A 17,842-nucleotide genomic window follows, 5' to 3' on the forward strand; every position below is an offset into this window, starting at 1 on the left:
AAATTAAAGAGTTTTTGTTGTGACCTTAATTATGTACACAAAGATGGTACTGTTGAACTCAGACATAAACAATTTTTTATTTCACCTAAGTACAATATGAAAGCTAATTTCTACATATCTTTTTTAAAAAAACAGTATGCAAATAAAAACACTTATGATTGTATTAGATTGTATAGATTCTGACTTTCAATAATTGATAATTTCTCTATTCTTATCAACTGTCTGGTTTGCAAACTTGGAAGGAATTCTCATAAATGTGGTCATTCTCAAAAGTTCTGTTTTCTCTGCTCTCTATACACATTCTTGGGGAAGTGCATTTAATCTCATGGTTCCCATCACCCATATGTGAATGGCTAAAGCACATAGGCTTTCACTAGTTGTGTCGAGCGGGGGCTACTCTTTGTTGTGGAGCACAGGCTCTAGGCACGCGGGCTTCAGTAGTTGTGGCACGCGGTCTCAGTAGTTGTGGTTTGCAGGCTTAGTTGCTCCGCAGCATGTGGGATCTTCCTGGACCAGGGCTTGAACCTGTGTGCCCTGCATTGACAAGCAGATTCTTAACCACTGTGCCACTAGGGACGTCCCAGGCCAAAAATCTTGGAGCCCCTTCCCTTCCACATACCCTCAAACACAATCCATCAGCAAATTCTGTCATTCTACCTCCAAATAATACCTAGAATCCAACCATTTCTCTACCTTTCGACTAGTCCCACCCTAATTCAGGCTATCCTCACACTTCTTTATATGATAATAGCCTCATAAGTGGTCTGCTTGCTTCCACCTTTGCTGATTTATATTCTCTTCTCTAAACAACCAAACTGATCCTTTAGAAAAGTCAGACTATACCTTTCCTCTGCTCAAAATCCTTTAAACACTCATATCAGTAGCAAAAAACAAAGCCTATAGAGTTTACGAACTTCTATATGACTCCTCCCCTGGCTAACTCTCTGAATTCGTCTCCCACTTTCCCCTCACTCATGGTTCTCTAGTCACACAGACTTCCTTGCTATTTCTGGGACACGCCAAGGCCTCTCTTGCTTCACAGCCTTAATCCTCCTTCCTGAAAGGTTCTTCCCCAAATATCTGCAGAGCTCATTCCCTTATTTCTTTCAGATCTCTGTTCAAATGTCAACTTATCAGACCACCTTATACGAAACAGCATCTCTTTCTTCTACTACCCTATACCCTTTACTGTGCTTAATTTTTCTTCTTGAATAATTACCTCCTGATATAATGTATTGGCTTTCTCTCCCAACCAGAACATAAGCTCCATAAAAACAAGGCCTCTGTTCTCTTTTACTCAATGCTATCCTTCAACATGTGGATCCAGTGCTCATTAAATAGCTGTCAAATAAATTCAGCTTTTCTTCCTGCCAAAATAAACTATACCCTCCAAACTTTCTTGTCTGGTTCTCTTGAAAGAATGCCCAGTTTGTAGCCAGGCAAACATAGATTCAAACCTTAGCTGCATCATTTATTAGGTATAATCTTGGGCAAATTACTTAACGTCTCTGATCCTCAAGTTCATCATTTGTAATTGTGGGGATAATTACACTTACCTCACAAGGAAAATGACAGTGTTGGGATTTGTCTGAATGTAGGTCCTCTGACTCCAAAGTCAGTGCTTTATCCTGAACTGTTTTGGTCAACTAGATGGAGCATTTGAGGCGGAAATGATCCTGGCAATCTGGTTTACGTGGTTGTTGTTCTTAGAAGGGAGAAAAGGCAAGCATGCTGCCACATGGCTGGACTATGCTGCTCTTTTAGGAGAATGAGAAGGAGCAAGAACAAGGATCACTGAGACGATAAGGGGTGCCTCATTTTAAATCCTCTGAGAAGTTGTATTTATTTCTAGCAATTTAATTCTAGATGTTATATTTAATTCTATACATTAAGTTATTTCTTCTGTGGTTCTGCTATTTGTTTTTGTAAATGTTTACTTTCAAAAAATCTAAGCCCACATCCTCCAACAGTCTCATCACATCCAAAGGGTTCTACTTGGCAGAAATGGTTCGTTTTTTCTACCTCCCCCCCCCACCCCGCCCCGTACATCCCCATATATTTTTCTGGGCATCTTTGAGGGGAAGTTATAATAAGTGTCCCAGAAATAGGTTGTGTTCATACCTTATCACATCTATATTCACAAATTCTTTGTTTGGAGTCTGATGGATTAAGTACTCTAATGATTTGAGGGGTGGGGTGGTAAACTAAAGTGTGAACTGCTCCCCAGCAAGAGGAAAGAGCCCTAGGAAAGCTATTTTTTTTAACCACTTTTTAAAAATTGAAGTATGGTTAATTTACAATGTTGTTAGTTTCAGGTGCAGAGCAAAGTGATTCAGTTATACATACATATATGTATACATATATATATATATATGTTCTTTTTCAGATTATTTCCCATTATAGGTTATTATAAGATATTGACTATATGTCCCTGTGCTATACAGTATGTCCTTATTGTTCATCTATTTTATACTGTGTATATGTTAATCTTAAACTCCTAATTTATACCGCCCCCCCCACTATCTGCTTTGGTAACTGTAAGTTTGTTTTCTATGTTTGTGAGTCAATTTCTATTTTGTAAATAAGTTCATTTGCTTTCTTGTTTTTGTTTTTTTTGATTAGGAAAGCTTTTAATTAAAGGCTTGGGGGAGCAAGCCTGATTGTCCAAGTGAAAATTCATCTGGAGAAACCAGAGCGTCTCAAATTATTTGCTTTTCTATCCCAATAGTGAACTAATGACATTACAAAAAAAAAAAAATATATATATATATATATAATACATACATAAAGAAATTGAACTCAAATAACATTTTTATTAACTTAATTTTCAAGACTAATTTACATATGTTTTAAGGCTGAAGGAGCTAAGTGGAAGGATTATTCTGGACTCTATCCACAGTTAACAAACTAAGGAGACCAAATAGAGCTTTTGCCTTCTCCCACAAAAGGACTGCCAATTGCTTCATTTGCAAATATTTTCTCCCATTCTGAGGGTTGTCTTTTCATCTTGTTTATGTTTTCCTTTGCTATGCAAAAGCTTTTAAGTTTCATTAGGTCCCATTTGTTTATTTTTGTTTTTATTTCCATTTCTCTAGGAGGTGGGTCAAAAAGAAACTTGCCGTGATATATGTCATAGAGTGTTCTGCCTATGTTTTCCTCTAAGAGTTTTATAGTGTCTGGCCTTACATTTAGGTCTTTAATCCATTTGGAGTTTATTTTTGTATATGGTGTTAGGGAGTGTTCTAATTTCATTCTTTTACATGTAGCTGTCCAGTTTTCCCAGCACCAAGAGGGAGGAGATATGGGGATATATGTATATGTATAGCTGATTCACTTTGTTATAAAGCAGAAACTAACACACCATTGTAAAGCAATTATACTCCAATAAAGATGTTAAAAAAAAGGGGGGGGGAAGGACTGCCAATTCTAGGAAAGAATCAGTCTTTCTAAAACCAAAAGGGTATAAAATCTGCCAATCAGTTTAGCAGATTTTGTATTCATTAAGTGCTTATGAAAAACATAACTTCAAGATAAAGTCTATTAATGGCATATTTTACCATCAACTCTCTCAAACCTTAACAAAATCTTATTTCGTTCTACCAGCCATGTACTTCAGGGGAAGCTGACCATGTCCCCAGCTTTAAGGATGAATCCCAAATTCTCTTGCAATTTTAGGTCAGGATGAAGCTGATAGTGAAGAGGCTACACTGGAGACGCAGAGAGAACTTGGGTCGAAGGAGGTACTATCAGGCTGTGCATCGACCAGCCCTGGAGCTCATACTACCTATGGCCTTCTCGTTATGTAAATAAAAGATGTCCATATCGATTAAGCCAGTTTGAGTCAAGAAACTTTGTTACTTTCAGCCCCAAACTTTCTGATACCAAAAACACAGTAGTTAAAATGTGAAACAGGGCTTCCCTGGTGGCGCAGTGGTTGAGAGTCTGCCTGCCGATGCAGGAGATGCGGGTTCGTGCCCCGGTCCGGGAAGATCCCACATGCCGCGGAGCGGCTAGGCCCGTGAGCCATGGCTGCTGAGCCTGCGTGTCCGGAGCCTGTGCTCCGCAACGGGGGAGGCCACAACAGTGAGAGGCCCGCGTACCACACACACACAAAGAAATGTGAAACAGTAAAATTAGCCACATGTTCTAAATTTACTAAACAACATTAATACAGAAAAAATTGCCCTTGCTTTGACTGGCCAATTATTCCTGTATATAGAGGTTCTTGCTCCATTATTATCAGATTTTCTAAATAGGTACTGATAGATTTAGAATTATGGTTTGAATTTGTGCCTTTTCTTTCAAATGAAGTAAAAATGTTGTTAGAAGACTAGATACTCTTTCTTCATGGCTTATAGCCCAATTCCTGTTAGGCTGTTACATTAAGTTTTAAAATACTGTTTCTCTAACACCAGCTATGCGGGGGTGCTTGGTTAAAGCGCAGATTCTTAAGGGAGGCTAGAGAATCAATATCTCTGGGGGTGTAGTTACAGAGTCTGCATTTAGCAAGCAGGTTATTTTAACACAAATTAAAGTTTGACTAAAAACTGGCTAATAAATTTGACTAATAAATAAAATTTCTTTATTAGCGGAAACTGTTGGTTTTTACAAAGAGACTATGTTGACCTAAGTTGAAAGGAAATAACAACATGGAGAAAGTAATGATTCAAAATGTAGCTATAAAGGAAAGAAAAAAGTAAGAGCGAAGTCTTGTCAAACATACAAAATGAAATAAAACAAGAAGGATTCACATTTACCAAAATGTCAATAAATCTAAAAAAATCAGACATTATGTATGAAATCATTTTAAGAAACTGTAGGGACTTCCCTACAGTTGGTCCAGTGGTAAAGAATCTGCCTTCCAATGCAGGGGACCCAGGTTCGATCCCTGGTCGGGGAAAAAGATTCCACATGCCGCAGCGCAACTAAGCCTGCGCGCCACAACTACTGAGCTCTCACGCCTCAACAAGAGAGGCTGGGGGCTGCAACCTACAGAGCCCACATGCCCTGGAGCACGCACACCACAAGTAGAGAGAAAACCTGCATGCCACAACTAGAGAGAAGCCGGCGTGCCACAACGAAGACCCAACATAGCCAAAAAAAAACCAAAAAACAAAAAACTAATTACTACATTTGAATTTGTACATATAATTGGAAGGAAAAAGCTGCTATTAAAATTTCTTCAATTATTCTTTCACATTCTGTGGAAAAGGGCAATGTTTATTTCAGAGACAGATGGTGCTTTTAAGAAAACATCTATTTGGGCCTTTTAATTATAAAACGCAAGGTGAGGGCCCCTTGGGATGATAAAGACCATTAGATGTACTTCGTCTGCAGTATTTTTTGGTTTGTTTTGAAATTTAAATTGAATTTGAATATCATTAGGAGGGCTTGGAATCTTAGTTCACCACAGACCCCACCACTCTCTCTTATGTGAAACTATGCCAGGCACTTATATGAACCACCTATAAGATATACGAGGATTTTGTTTTTTAACCTCTGTTCTAGAGGCAGCAAGATTGTAACAAAGAGAACTAAACTACTCAGTATAATAAAGTAACAGTAATTTCAAAGGGAGAAAGTTTTAGGGCGAGAAAGAGAATTAGAAAGGAAAAGAAACAGAGACTGATTAAAACTGGTGGCAGGTTGTGATTTAAGGAGAAAAACAGCCAGTGAGAAAATAATGAATGGCCAAACCTTTACGGTGTCCTTCATTATCCCTAAACTTTCAGTAAAATCCTGAGGTATTCAATGGCAGTGGTCAATGAAGGTGAAGAGAGAGAGAGTATGCAGTATTTCTAGAAAGAAGCTTGGCTGTGAAAAGAGACATAAACTACTATGTCTGTTTAAAGAGAGTAATAACTGGAAAATGATTATATATTGATGCAAAGAACCAGAAGGAGGGAGAAGTTTTAAAATATATGTAAAGAGGGAGAGAATAAATGATGGAGCAAAATTCTTGAAAAGTGGGGGTATTTAGAAACAAAATACAGAAGAATGGATCTTAGACAAAAGGGAGAGGGCCTCACCATAAGAGATCAGAGTAAGGGCGTGGGAGGAAACATAGTGTGGAAACAGACACATTTATTTTTGGGTAAGGAGGTGTCAGGAGCTTGAGGAAGTTCATACCTGATGGCCTCTTTTTTCTGTGAAGCTGGGATTTGGGGGAGCAGGTCACTTGCTGCCACTGAAAGGAGTGTTAAGAGGATTATGAGAAGAATGGGTAAGGATGTGAAATAGCTACTGTGGGGAATGAGTAAGCATTGATTAGGGACTCATAGAAATACTGTTGGATGACACTGTTGGCCCAAATGATACAGCATGAATTCCCTGTGGCTGGTTTTATCAACAGCCCAAATTACAGAATATAAATGCCTGCCTTAATCTAGAATGGGTAAATGCCACGGACAAACTCGGGAGTTCAGTGAGTGGTGGCTAGAAAATGGTTAAAGTGGTTGCAGGAGTAAACTGTAAAAACACAAGAGACAAAAGTGTGTTGATTATGATTAGGTCAAAGAACAGCTGGAATGGGCATTCAAGAGGTTATGGTCAGAAAACAAGTTATCAGGACTTAAAACGATTTCAGAGAGAGATTTTCTGAGTCATAGTAGGAATGAATTTTTGAAGTGAGTGAAGGTAAAAGTTCCAAGAATTTAGGAGGTCAAGGAAATGCAGGCTAGATAAATGCATGGGTCATTCCCATGAATACTGATATCTCGAATGATAGAAGAATCAAGTCATGTGCATGTAGGAAACATAAACCAAAGAACAAATAAAATATCTTAAATATTCATGTTTGCTAAAGGAATGCTACAACTTTAGTACCTCCCTAAGTACATTTAATAACAGCATTTCCACATACCCCAAATATTTGAGTCAACTTAAATTTCACAGCTATCATGGCACTCGTTCCTCAGATCTACTTCAAAAGTAACAGTCTTAATTGAGGAAAGAGTCATGTTCTATAAGTGGCTATGATAATTTGAAATCAAACACAATAAAAAGTTTAGAAAAACATAGCCTTCTAAAGCATTTATAATCAAGTTTTATCTCTTAGTCCAAAGACCTGCAGAATCTTTCCTTAGCTTGGAATTGTGCTCCTTATCTACCAAATGAGCATCTCTCCCTTTATACTTCAAACATTTGTTTTAATTTGGAAATTAACAGCCTGCTCTTAAAAGATTCAGCTGAGTTGACCCTCATTTAAAGTCCTAAGCACACACGAATAGGGAGAGCTAGAGATTTGAGCATACAAATCCTTAAAACAGAAATAACATCTCAAAGTGCCAGTGAGGCTTATTAGAAGAGCATCCACTAGGCAGTACATTCCCTACCACACCAGAAAGCCAGGCAGTTAATTCCTTAATCTGAAAGTAGGTCATGAATTCTTCAGCCTTAAGGCATCACTGTTTATTGGACGAAATGAGGGTCAGCATTGGGTGCCTTGGCCCAGCAATTAAGGTAAGATAGAGAAAGGGCAATTGGCCATGCAAACAAGCTGGTCTCCCTTTATGTCAGGAAAGCAAGTCTTCCTAGGATACCTCTCAGCAACTTCCACTGACATTTCATTGGCAGCACTGTGTTACACAGCCAACCCCAAATGCAAAGAATATTAAACATATCAAGTATAATATTTTTTTCTTGTGTCTATGTAGTAGAAGGAGGAAAGAAAGGAGAGGTGTTGAGTAAGCCAACTTGGCATGGCACACCAAGAAAGAGCCAAATCAAGCAGGTATATCTTATATTATTATTTTTTTAAATTAATTAATTTATATTTTGGCTGAGTTGGGTCTTCATTGCTGTGCATGGGCTTTCTCTAGTTGAGGTGTGTGGGCTTCCCATTGCAGTGGCTTCTCTTGTTGCAGAGCATGGGCTCTAGGCACACGGGCTTCAGTAGTTGCAGCATGTGGGCTCAGTAGTTGTGGCACACAGGCTTAGCTGCTCCGCGGCATGTGAGATCTTCCCAGACCAGGAATCGAACCCGTGTCCCCTGCATTGGCACGTGGATTCTTAACCACTGCGCCACTAGGGAAGTCTCCTTATACTACTATTTTAAAGCATACATTTTAGACTAAGTAAAATAAACTGGAAATTCTAAAGACGAGATCTGAATGGGATTTGTCTTTTGACGTTGAACTCAAGGAGCTCATCTGTGATCTTCACCATGAGTGAATGTTATCAATAAAATCTCTAGATACAATTAAATAAAACAAAACCCAAAGAACCTAAAGCTTCTTACCCATTTATGAATCTTCAGTGGGTTTTCATCTTAGGCCCCACCTTAAACACCCCTGATACTCCCTAGGATTTTGCTTTTGGCATCTTCCTTTTCTGTTCTACCCTCATTCACACCTACAACTTCAAGAATCTTCTGCATACTGATGACTCACAATTTTTTTTTCTCTCCAGCCCAAACCATTCTTCTGCCCCAGATCCATAGTCCAATTACATGATGGCTATCTCTACCTGGCTGTTTCCTAGACATAATAATCTTAAAGAATACAAAAGAGAATCTATTCTTGGCTTAGTAAAACCTGTTCCTCTTCCTGTTTTTTTTTGTTTTTTTTTTGCGGTACGTGGGCCTCTCACTGTTGTGGCCTCTCCCGTTGTGGAGCACAGGCTCCAGACGCGCAGGCCCAGCGGCCATGGCCTACGGGCCCAGCCGCTCCGCAGCATGTGGGATCCTCCATGACTGGGGCATGAACCCGCGTCCCCTGCACCGGCAGGCGGACTCTCAACCACTGCGCCACCAGGGAAGCCCCTCTTCCTGTATTTTTGATCTCATTATGGCAGCACCTAGTTTCCCAAGCTAAGATCTTTGGAGTCATTTATATCGTTACCTTTTCCTCACTCTATATTCACCAAATCCTTTTGATTTTACTATTAAACTCTTAATTCCATCCTCTTCTCTCAATCCCCACTGCCATTGATCTACTTCAGGGCCTCATCAGCTTTCATCTAAACTACTACAACTCCTTTAAATTAGTATTTTTTGCCATTATTTTTTCCCTCTTTCTGGTCTACATCCTATCTTCTTAAATATCAGCCCCAAAACCAAATCTGATTTGTATAACAACATCCATTGGCTCTTAAATACCTAAAGGGTAAAGTTGAACTCTTTCCCATGGTTATAGCCTCATTTTCCATGATTTTCCCCCCTTGTTTCCCCTTCTTCCTCCCTCATATACTCTACACTCCAGATATACTTACCATTCCATACATGTTATACACTTCCAGGTCTTGGTGTCTTTTTGTGTTTTCGTTTTTGTTTTTGGCACAGCTGTTCCTACTGTTTATGGTGTCTTTATTATCTCCCTTCTTTAATTCTTATCCTTTAAAGCACATTCTTTAAAGCAAATTCTTATTCTTTCTAAAAGATGCAGCTCAAATATCACCACCTCTGTGAAGGTGAGCTTTCCTCATCTCCACAGAGCACAGGCTTACATCTCTACTAAAATGCTGTTCATGGGACTTCCCTGGTGGCGCAGTGGTTAAGAACCCGCCTGCCAATGCAGAGGACACGGTTTCAATCTCCTGGTCTGGGAAGATCCCACATGCTGCGGAGCAACTAAGCCCGTGTGCCACACTAGTGAGCCTGTGCTCTACAGCCCGCAAGCCACAACTACTGAGCCCGTGCACCACAACTACTGAAGCCCACTCGCCTACACCCTGTGCTCCGCAACAAGAGAAGCCACCGCAATGAGAAGCCCGCGCACCACAATGAAGAGTAGCCCCCGCTTGCCGCAACTAGAGAAAGCCCATGTGCAGCAACAAAGACCCAACGCAGCCAAAAAAAATAAAGTCCTGTTCATGTCGTATTATGGTACCTGTTTACATGTCTTTCCATCACTTCATCTGTATACGTACAGTATACAGGCATAGAACAAGTACTATATAAATGTTTGGTGAGTGAATAAACCAATTCCTAATAAAATCAGGCTCAGTTTCCTATTTGTATATTTAAGAAAAGATGGAAGAATTACATTGCAAAATGTTTTAGTATCTCTAAATTAAATCAATGATTAAAAAATAGTATCTTGGGAGACGGGCACACTGTTGGTGAGACTTCAGACTGGTATAATCTCTAAGGAGAGGAATATGTTAATATTAACCAAAATCTTGAAATGCACATACTCTTTGGGCAATTTTACATCTAAGAATTTATCCTATACTTACACAACTGGGCAAAAGCCACATACAAGGATATTCACTGCAGAATTGGTTGTAACAGCAAACCGTTTGAAATAAACGTCTCTCAAAGGGACTGGTTAACTATGGTACTTACAGATAATAAAATACTATGTAACTATTAAAAAGAATAAGGTGGGTCTATGTATTTGTCATATCTACAAGATAATGTGTGAAGTGAAAAAAGAAAGATACAGAAGACTGCGCATGATGTGTAAACATTAGTGTTTTTTAAAAAGGGGAGATATTCTATATATGCTTGTATATGCATTACAATACTGAAAAATGCATAAGAAACTGCTTTCAGGTGGTTCCTCTGGAGAGGAAAATTGGGAGCTAGGGTCAGCATTGGGAGACTTACTTTTCATTGAATATCTTAGCTTTTAAATTTTGTAGCATTTACCCATAATAGGTAGTTAAATAAATGAATGCAATGAAGCTTTACTAATAAAATGCCAATCAGTTTCATAAAGCTTTATGATTAAGCACTGGAATACCCTAACAGCAATTTTCAATCTTTTCTTGTTCATAGTTTTTCCCCCCTCATGGGAAAAGTCTGTAGATACGGTTCAGCTGTTCAGTCATTCAAACGATTATTCAGTGATCATTAGGTGCTAGGGATACAAAGATACAGAAGACATATGACACTCAAAGAGCTCACACTCTAGTAGTGAGAACAAACATGTATTCAAATAATCTCAATATAAACAGTTATTTCTCATTCAAAGCTTCTCCAATAGCTGGTAGGTATAAACCCAACATTACTTTCCAGAGACTGCTTTCTGGGTTGCAGCAGCAAGAATGACAGCCCAATAAGGAAAGGGTGTGACCAAGACTTAATATAGGTAGCAGGTAAAAGTAAAACCAGAGAGCAGTGGTAGGCCAGGCTCTGGCCAAGTGATGGTGATGAAAAAAGAACTGTAACTTAACAATTAATGGCATTAGAATTCTCCAATATGTTTAAACAACTGGCAATATTATATAAAAAAAGCAAGAAAAAAAAAGGGTAGGTATGAGTGATTAAGCAAATATTTTATACAGAAATTACTGATAAACCAAAAACATTCTCATGCTGTGCCTTCTCTTTTTGAAAAATAATAAGCTCATATTAAACAATTACATAAGATATGACATTTATGGCAGCTGAGGATGAGAAGCAATCAGTGGTTCTGGCAATCATGTTAGAAGTTGAAGTGATGAAGCATTTAATATATGTGTTGTTAATTTCTTCATGTACTTTCAGTCAAATATTATTCCTACTTTAGAGTCAGACACAAATAAGATAATGGTATTTGTTATATCCATAACATCTTTTCATCTGGCAATCTCAAAGCACTTGCAAGCATTCATTAATTCCCAATATCCTGGTCAGATACATTACAGAAGTAAACTGGGGCACAAAGAAGGTGAACAGGTCAAGGGCAATCAAAAAAATCAATAACTGATTTGGAAAAAACATTTATATTCTGGTTCTTCCTCCTGGTTCTAAGTCATACCCCCATCACAAAATGCTTCTTCTCTTAAAAGGGTCTACCAGAGCTATTTATCTTTGATGTTAAACAAAAATGATTAAATACAGTTCAATAAATGTAAAATGAGTTTTACAAATGAAGAAACAGAAGTGGGCTGATTTTCAATAAGGATTTGAGTCCTATTTGTTGGAACAGATAGAGAAAAAGCATTACCAAATTTCTAAATTCTAGGGTTAGGAGAATTGTCTATGTTTTCCCACACACTGTTCTATTTTTCTATGGACTAAGTTATGTCCAATATCTTTTTTAGTCCTCGACCAAACTTCCCTGCAATGCAGCTATTTTAATTAATAGAACAAATGTATTAATGAACATCAATGAAATAACCAAAACCATAATTAGACATTCAGTACAGCGTATTATAAGCAATCATTAGTCTTATGTGGCAACAGAACCCTCTACATTCTATGGTTGAGGACTATAATAAACCCATACAGTATCACAGTACACTTAGTGATTACCACAAAAAATTACCATGCAAAAAGGAAAACTGAAGTGTTAACTACATAAAACTCACAGCACTCTTTAGCAATTTAAGTTTTATATCTTACTCTATTTAAAAAGCTATTAATTCCTGATACTACTTTTGATTTATTTTAGAACAAGAACCATTAGTTACAAGCAGAATTTGGTAAGATTTGAAAACGTTTAAAAAATTTTTTTAAATGAAGCCCTGGATTATTATGTGAATTGCATTTAGTGAAACCGAAGGTTTTCTTCCTAAATGCCTACCTGCGCATTGGCTTTCCTTCCATGCAACATGAAAAGTACCCTTCACCACACTCTAAAGCCGAACCTAAGACAATAGAAAAGCAGTACTTAAAAACTATTTCTGATCTTTCCGATAACAATCTCTATACAATAATTTCGTTCAGTGATAAAGAACTTTATATCCTATTATACGACAGGCCTTTTGCAGATGCACAATCATAACCCTTACCTAGTACCTTTAAGATGACCATCTTTACTCTGAATGCTAAAAAGATTCTATGTGAATGTGAGGGTAAGTGCGCTAAATAGTCCCGACTGCTAGGTTAGTCTTGTCTCTCTTCAAAAAGTGCTTTGGAGACATTTAACTTTGACCTATCAAGTATATCTACAGAGTATTCACCAGATACCCATAGCAGTACTAACATGATAGATCGGATAGGGAACACGCTGGTTTAACAACGGATCTGAAAGCTGTTGAGTTGTCCCGAAGGGACAGGAGTAGGAGTAGTCACTTGCCTTTAAGTACAAACAACTCCACTTTCGATAGCCCGGGCAGATAGAACAGGGTAGAGAAACTATGGCTCCAAACTAACATCCTCTTTACAAGCCCTTCCCTCAATTCCCGAAACAATGTCCACCACCCACTTGGCAAGATTTCGCTAGGTCCCGAGGGTTAAGTGGGACTCACGATATCCACTTCCTTCCCCACAAATTCCAACCCCTGTCTAGGGAAGTTGTCCAGGGTGCGGAACCCCACGCCCTCAGGCAGAACGGCCCAGCGGCTCCCCTGGCTCCGGGGTAGGGCTGTCAGCCAGCTCGAGCGCAGTCTGGTGCCCCGCAAGGCCCAGCCCCAGTCCCCCAACAGTCCCTTCCTGGTGCCGACTGACAGGCGGCGGGAGACGCACGGCCCCTACCCAATGGGCAGCTCGGCAACTTGGGACCACAGATTTGCAAAGCGAGTCCTGGGTGCTGTCCACTGTCCCCTGCTCTAAGGCTGCTAACCTACCGGCTCCGACACTTTCTTCTCTGCAGTAGGCTCCTCTGCCTCCTCCGCCCGCCGCCTCCTCTCTGGCCTCTTCTCTGCCTCGGGTAGCGCAAGGAGGATGCCGCTCCTCGAGCTTATTTCCCCCACACCCCCCGCCCCACTTCAGCAGCAGGAAGTAGTCCTGTTTCTAAATCGTTCCCTCTGGAACCCACGTACTCTGCCAAGAGGTTCCGGCGCAGATAAGGAAGTAGATGCGCCCTTTGTTGGGGGCTTAGGTCCCTTCAAAGACTGCCAGTCCTCGTTACCAATTCCTTGTATCCCCACCGTGACCACTGTGCTAGTTCACCGCTGAACTGGCAATATTTAAATACTGAAGGCTTCTTTCTTCTCCCCATCAGAAGCCAATAGAAAGATGGGAGGAGTCACGGAAAGCCAGGAATTTTGATTTATTTGTAGCTGGTGCGTTTCCTGTTGGCGCAATCTTTTTCCTTATTGTGGATTGAATGATTGACACATGCGTACATGCAGTCGATATATATCTATTAGGCCCCATATATCTATTAGGCTCCAGATTTCCCAGTTTAGCTTTCAAGACACCAGGGTTTTACTCAGGATTTTAAGGCTATGTCAGCTTCCCTTTTACTTAGTATTCTACAAGAGACACTTCACCAAACACTTCTCTGAACTCACTTTAGTATTACTGAGAAAAAAAAAAATCTTTGTCAGTCTGTCCTTTGCCTGATTTTCCCAAGCACACAGCCACCTAATTTTCACTATATGTTTAGAAAACAAACAAATGATAGGGTGGGGGATACAATTTCAGTAATATCAGTGAAAGACTGTTGCTGGTTTCCTGATAACTATTATAGGCTGAGCATGAACGTAACCAGATTTTCTTTAGCTGTTCTTCACATGGAATCTACACAGATTTTTGCAGTTGTGTCTGAAAGGGAAAGAATGCATTTTGTTAATTCGCTTGTAGTAGGAAATGCATGGTCTTTAGATCCAGACACCGATAGTTTCAAATCCTAGTCCTGTGATTCACCAGATTTGTGACCTTGGTCAAATTTCTTAATCTCTTAGGCATTAGTTTCTTTTGTATAAAAGGGAAATAATACTCTTTTTATACAATTGTTGAGAGAAGTCAATTATAATGAAGATCATGTGTGTCTGGCACTTAGTAGGCACTCAACAAATGTCAGTTTTCTCTCCTCTTTCTTTAAATGGACTCAACTGAGCACTTATTGCATGCCAAGTACCATGCTAGGCTTTGGAAATACAGTCGTGAACAAGATAGACACCATCCTGAAGCTCTAATGATCATTTATGTGGTTATGATGGTTGACTTTCGAACAACTTTTTCATTATGAGTAATTGGTCTAAACCATCTCCATGCAAATAACCAATACCGACTAATGAGAAATCAGAGGAAATCTAATGGGGACTGTGGGGTAGGATTTCCTAGCATTTTTAGAAGAGACGCAGGAAGAAATAGCATCTTTTCCCTTTGGCCATTGTTGTGCCCGGATGAGACACCTGGAAGACCACAACTGTTTTGCAACTATGAGGGAAGGCAGAGGAGAATGAAGCTAGACAATAAGGATGGTAGAAAAGAGAGACTGAAAGAATTGGGGTTCTTGAATGTAGTTTTTAAACTACTCATTCTCCCTTGCCCGGACACTTCCCTATTGCTGGACTTGTAGTTATGTGAGATAATAAATTTCCAATAAGCGAGTTGGGGGTTTCTATTAATTGCAGCCAAAAGCATACTAGTTTGTGTAAAAGGATATAGACAAAATAAACAAGTAAACAAATAAGTAAAATAATTTCAGTCAGTGGCAAATGCTATCTAGGAAGGAGCTAAACAGGTGATGTTATGGAGAGTGACTATTTAGGGAAAGGAGAGGCTGCTTTAACTAGCATGATCAGGTAAGTGCTCTCTGAAAAGGTGGGTTGAGATCTGAAAGGTGAGGGAGAAGCAATCCAGGTGGAAAGCTGGGAGAAGAGTGTTTCAAGCAGAGTGAATAGCAAAAGGAAATGACCTGAGACATAAATAAGCTCATCCTGTTCAAGGAACTTAAAAAAAGCCACTGTGACTAGAAATAATATTAGATATGAGGTAAGAAAGATAGGCGAGAACAAGATCATATATTGTCTTGTAGGACATTGTAAGAAGTTCAGATTTTATTTTAAATTCTATGGAAGGTATTTGGAGATATTTCAGCTCAGTTTAGGTTTAACAGTTGATCCTAAATTCAAAACCTTGAAAATTAGAGGAGGAAAATGTGGAAGTTCCATATTAACTATAGGGACAGTCACATGTGAGAAAGAATACAGATCAATATTTCCAGAACTGTTCTTGCTATGGCTGATGGAAAATAAAGGCAGATTTTATTTGATTAAATTGGGGACTTTAAAAAAGAAATTTTTCCTTGGTAGAATTCAATCATACAATTAATTAATGGCTATAATCTAAAATAACTGCCATCCATAGCTAATCATTAGCCCCAGAGTGTGTTAATGACTTATAAAGGAACCAAATGTAGGCACTAAGATGGCTCTCAGTCTTTACTTTCTCATTTGGGAATTTAAGGTTGACTTTAAGGTGCAAAATAATAAGACTAAGCCAGAAAGCAGTGAGTTTTGAGTTGGGGATAGGAAATCTTAGGGAGTTTTAGGATATCAGGAGGGGTATGTGGTTGGTTTTATGTAGATTTAATTTAAATCTATGATTTAAAATCCATGAACTTGGATATCTTGTGTAAGCAACCCAACTTGTGCTTATATAAACTCCTCTGTAAAATGGAAAATAATTTTACAATATTCATAGTACTATAGGAACTATTAGATAATAATCACCACAAATTCTACAAAAAATAGCCTTAAAAACAAAACACTAGGAGAGAGAGATTATCCCCACTCTATAGATGAGGACGTTGAGGTACATATGTGTTAAGTGACTGACTTAAGATTCTGCAGCTAGTTAGCATTAAACTAGTAAGTGATAAAGTATAGAGTTAAATAAAATCAATCTAATGTCACTCCCCCTCATCTTATAATTTAAAAATTTGTCATATGAATTGTAGGAAACTCTTCTGCACAAAATGAAAAGGCAACCTACTAAATGGGAGAAAATATTTGCAACACATATATCTGATAAGGGGTTAATATCCAAAATATATAAAGAACTCATACAACTTACTGGCAAAAAACAAACAAACAAAAATCAATCTAATTTAAAAATGGGCAGATGACCTGGATACACATTTTTCCAAAGAAGACATACAGATGGCCAATGGGCACATGAAAAGTTGCTCAGCATCACTAATCATCAGGGAAATGCAAATCAAGACCATAATGAGATATCATCTCACATCTTTTAGAATGGCTATTCTCAAAAAGACAAGAAATAAGTGTTGGTGAAGATGTGGAGAAAAGGGAATTTTGTGTACTGTTGGGGGGAATGTAAACTAGTGCAACCACTATGGAAAACAGTATGGAGATTCCTAAAAAAATTAAAAATAGAACTACCATATGATACAGAAATTCTACTTCTGAGTATTTATCTGAAGAAAATGAAAACACTAACTCAAAAAGATATATATACCCCCAAGTTAATTGGACCATTATTTACAATAGCCAAAATATGGAAACAACCTAAGTGTCCATCAGTGGATGAATGGATAAAGAAAATGTTATATATATAATGGAATATTATTCAGCCATAAAAAATAATGACATTTTATCCATTTGTGACAACATGGATGGACCTTGAGGGTATTATGCTAAGTGAAATAAGTCAGACAGAGAAAAATACCATATGATTTCATTTATACAAGCAAACAAAAAACAAGCTCATAGATACAGAGAACAGACTGATGGTTGCGAAGGCAGGAGGTGTGTGAAATGGGTGAAGTAGGTCAAAAGGTACAAGCTTCCATTATAAAATAAGTATGTCATGGGGATGTAATGTACAACATGGTGACTGTAGTTTATAATGCTGTATTGCATATTTGAAAGTTGCTAAGAGAGTAGATCTTAAAAGTTCACATCTCAAGAAAAAATATTTTGTAACTATGTATAGTGATAAATATTAATTAGACTTACTATGGCGATCATTTTGTAATAAATACAAATATCAAATAGTTATTCTGTAGACCTGAAATGAATATAATGTTATATGTCAATTATACCTCAATTTAAAAAACCCCACAAAAATAACTTTTAGAAATTAAGGAGAGAAAACTTTAAATGTCTTTAAAATATATATAATATATATATATGAATTGTAGGCAGATTGTTACTGTTTAAATGGCAAATATGTTAATGTTTGAACCTCCTTTAAATGACTTGCTTTAATCATGCTCTTTGAAAACTATAATCATATTCCATCCTTGCTTAAAATATAATATAGACTCTCAGTTAT

At 38.2% G+C, this 17,842-nt stretch overlaps 1 protein-coding gene across 2 annotated transcripts in view; it reads right to left on the reverse strand.

Annotated features, from left to right (window-relative positions):
* Window positions 1–13,559, reverse strand: part of KLHL20 (kelch like family member 20) — a 77,423-nt gene extending 63,864 nt beyond the window's left edge. The window contains exons 1-2 of one of the 2 annotated variants that reach the window (XM_079939873.1): window positions 13,438–13,553; window positions 12,453–12,516 (exon numbers count right to left, since the gene is read on the reverse strand). In XM_079939873.1, the coding sequence (XP_079795999.1) occupies window positions 12,453–12,475 (23 nt within the window). In that variant the 5' untranslated portion in view covers window positions 12,476–12,516; window positions 13,438–13,553. Of the gene's footprint in view, window positions 1–12,452; window positions 12,517–13,437 lie in introns of both variants that reach the window. The other variant, XM_079939872.1, reaches the window with a different exon arrangement.
* Between the last annotated feature and the right edge of the window lie 4,283 nt (window positions 13,560–17,842).

Source organism: Stenella coeruleoalba, assembly GCF_951394435.1.
Source record: "Stenella coeruleoalba genome assembly, chromosome: 1".
Lineage (NCBI taxonomy): Eukaryota > Metazoa > Chordata > Mammalia > Artiodactyla > Delphinidae > Stenella > Stenella coeruleoalba.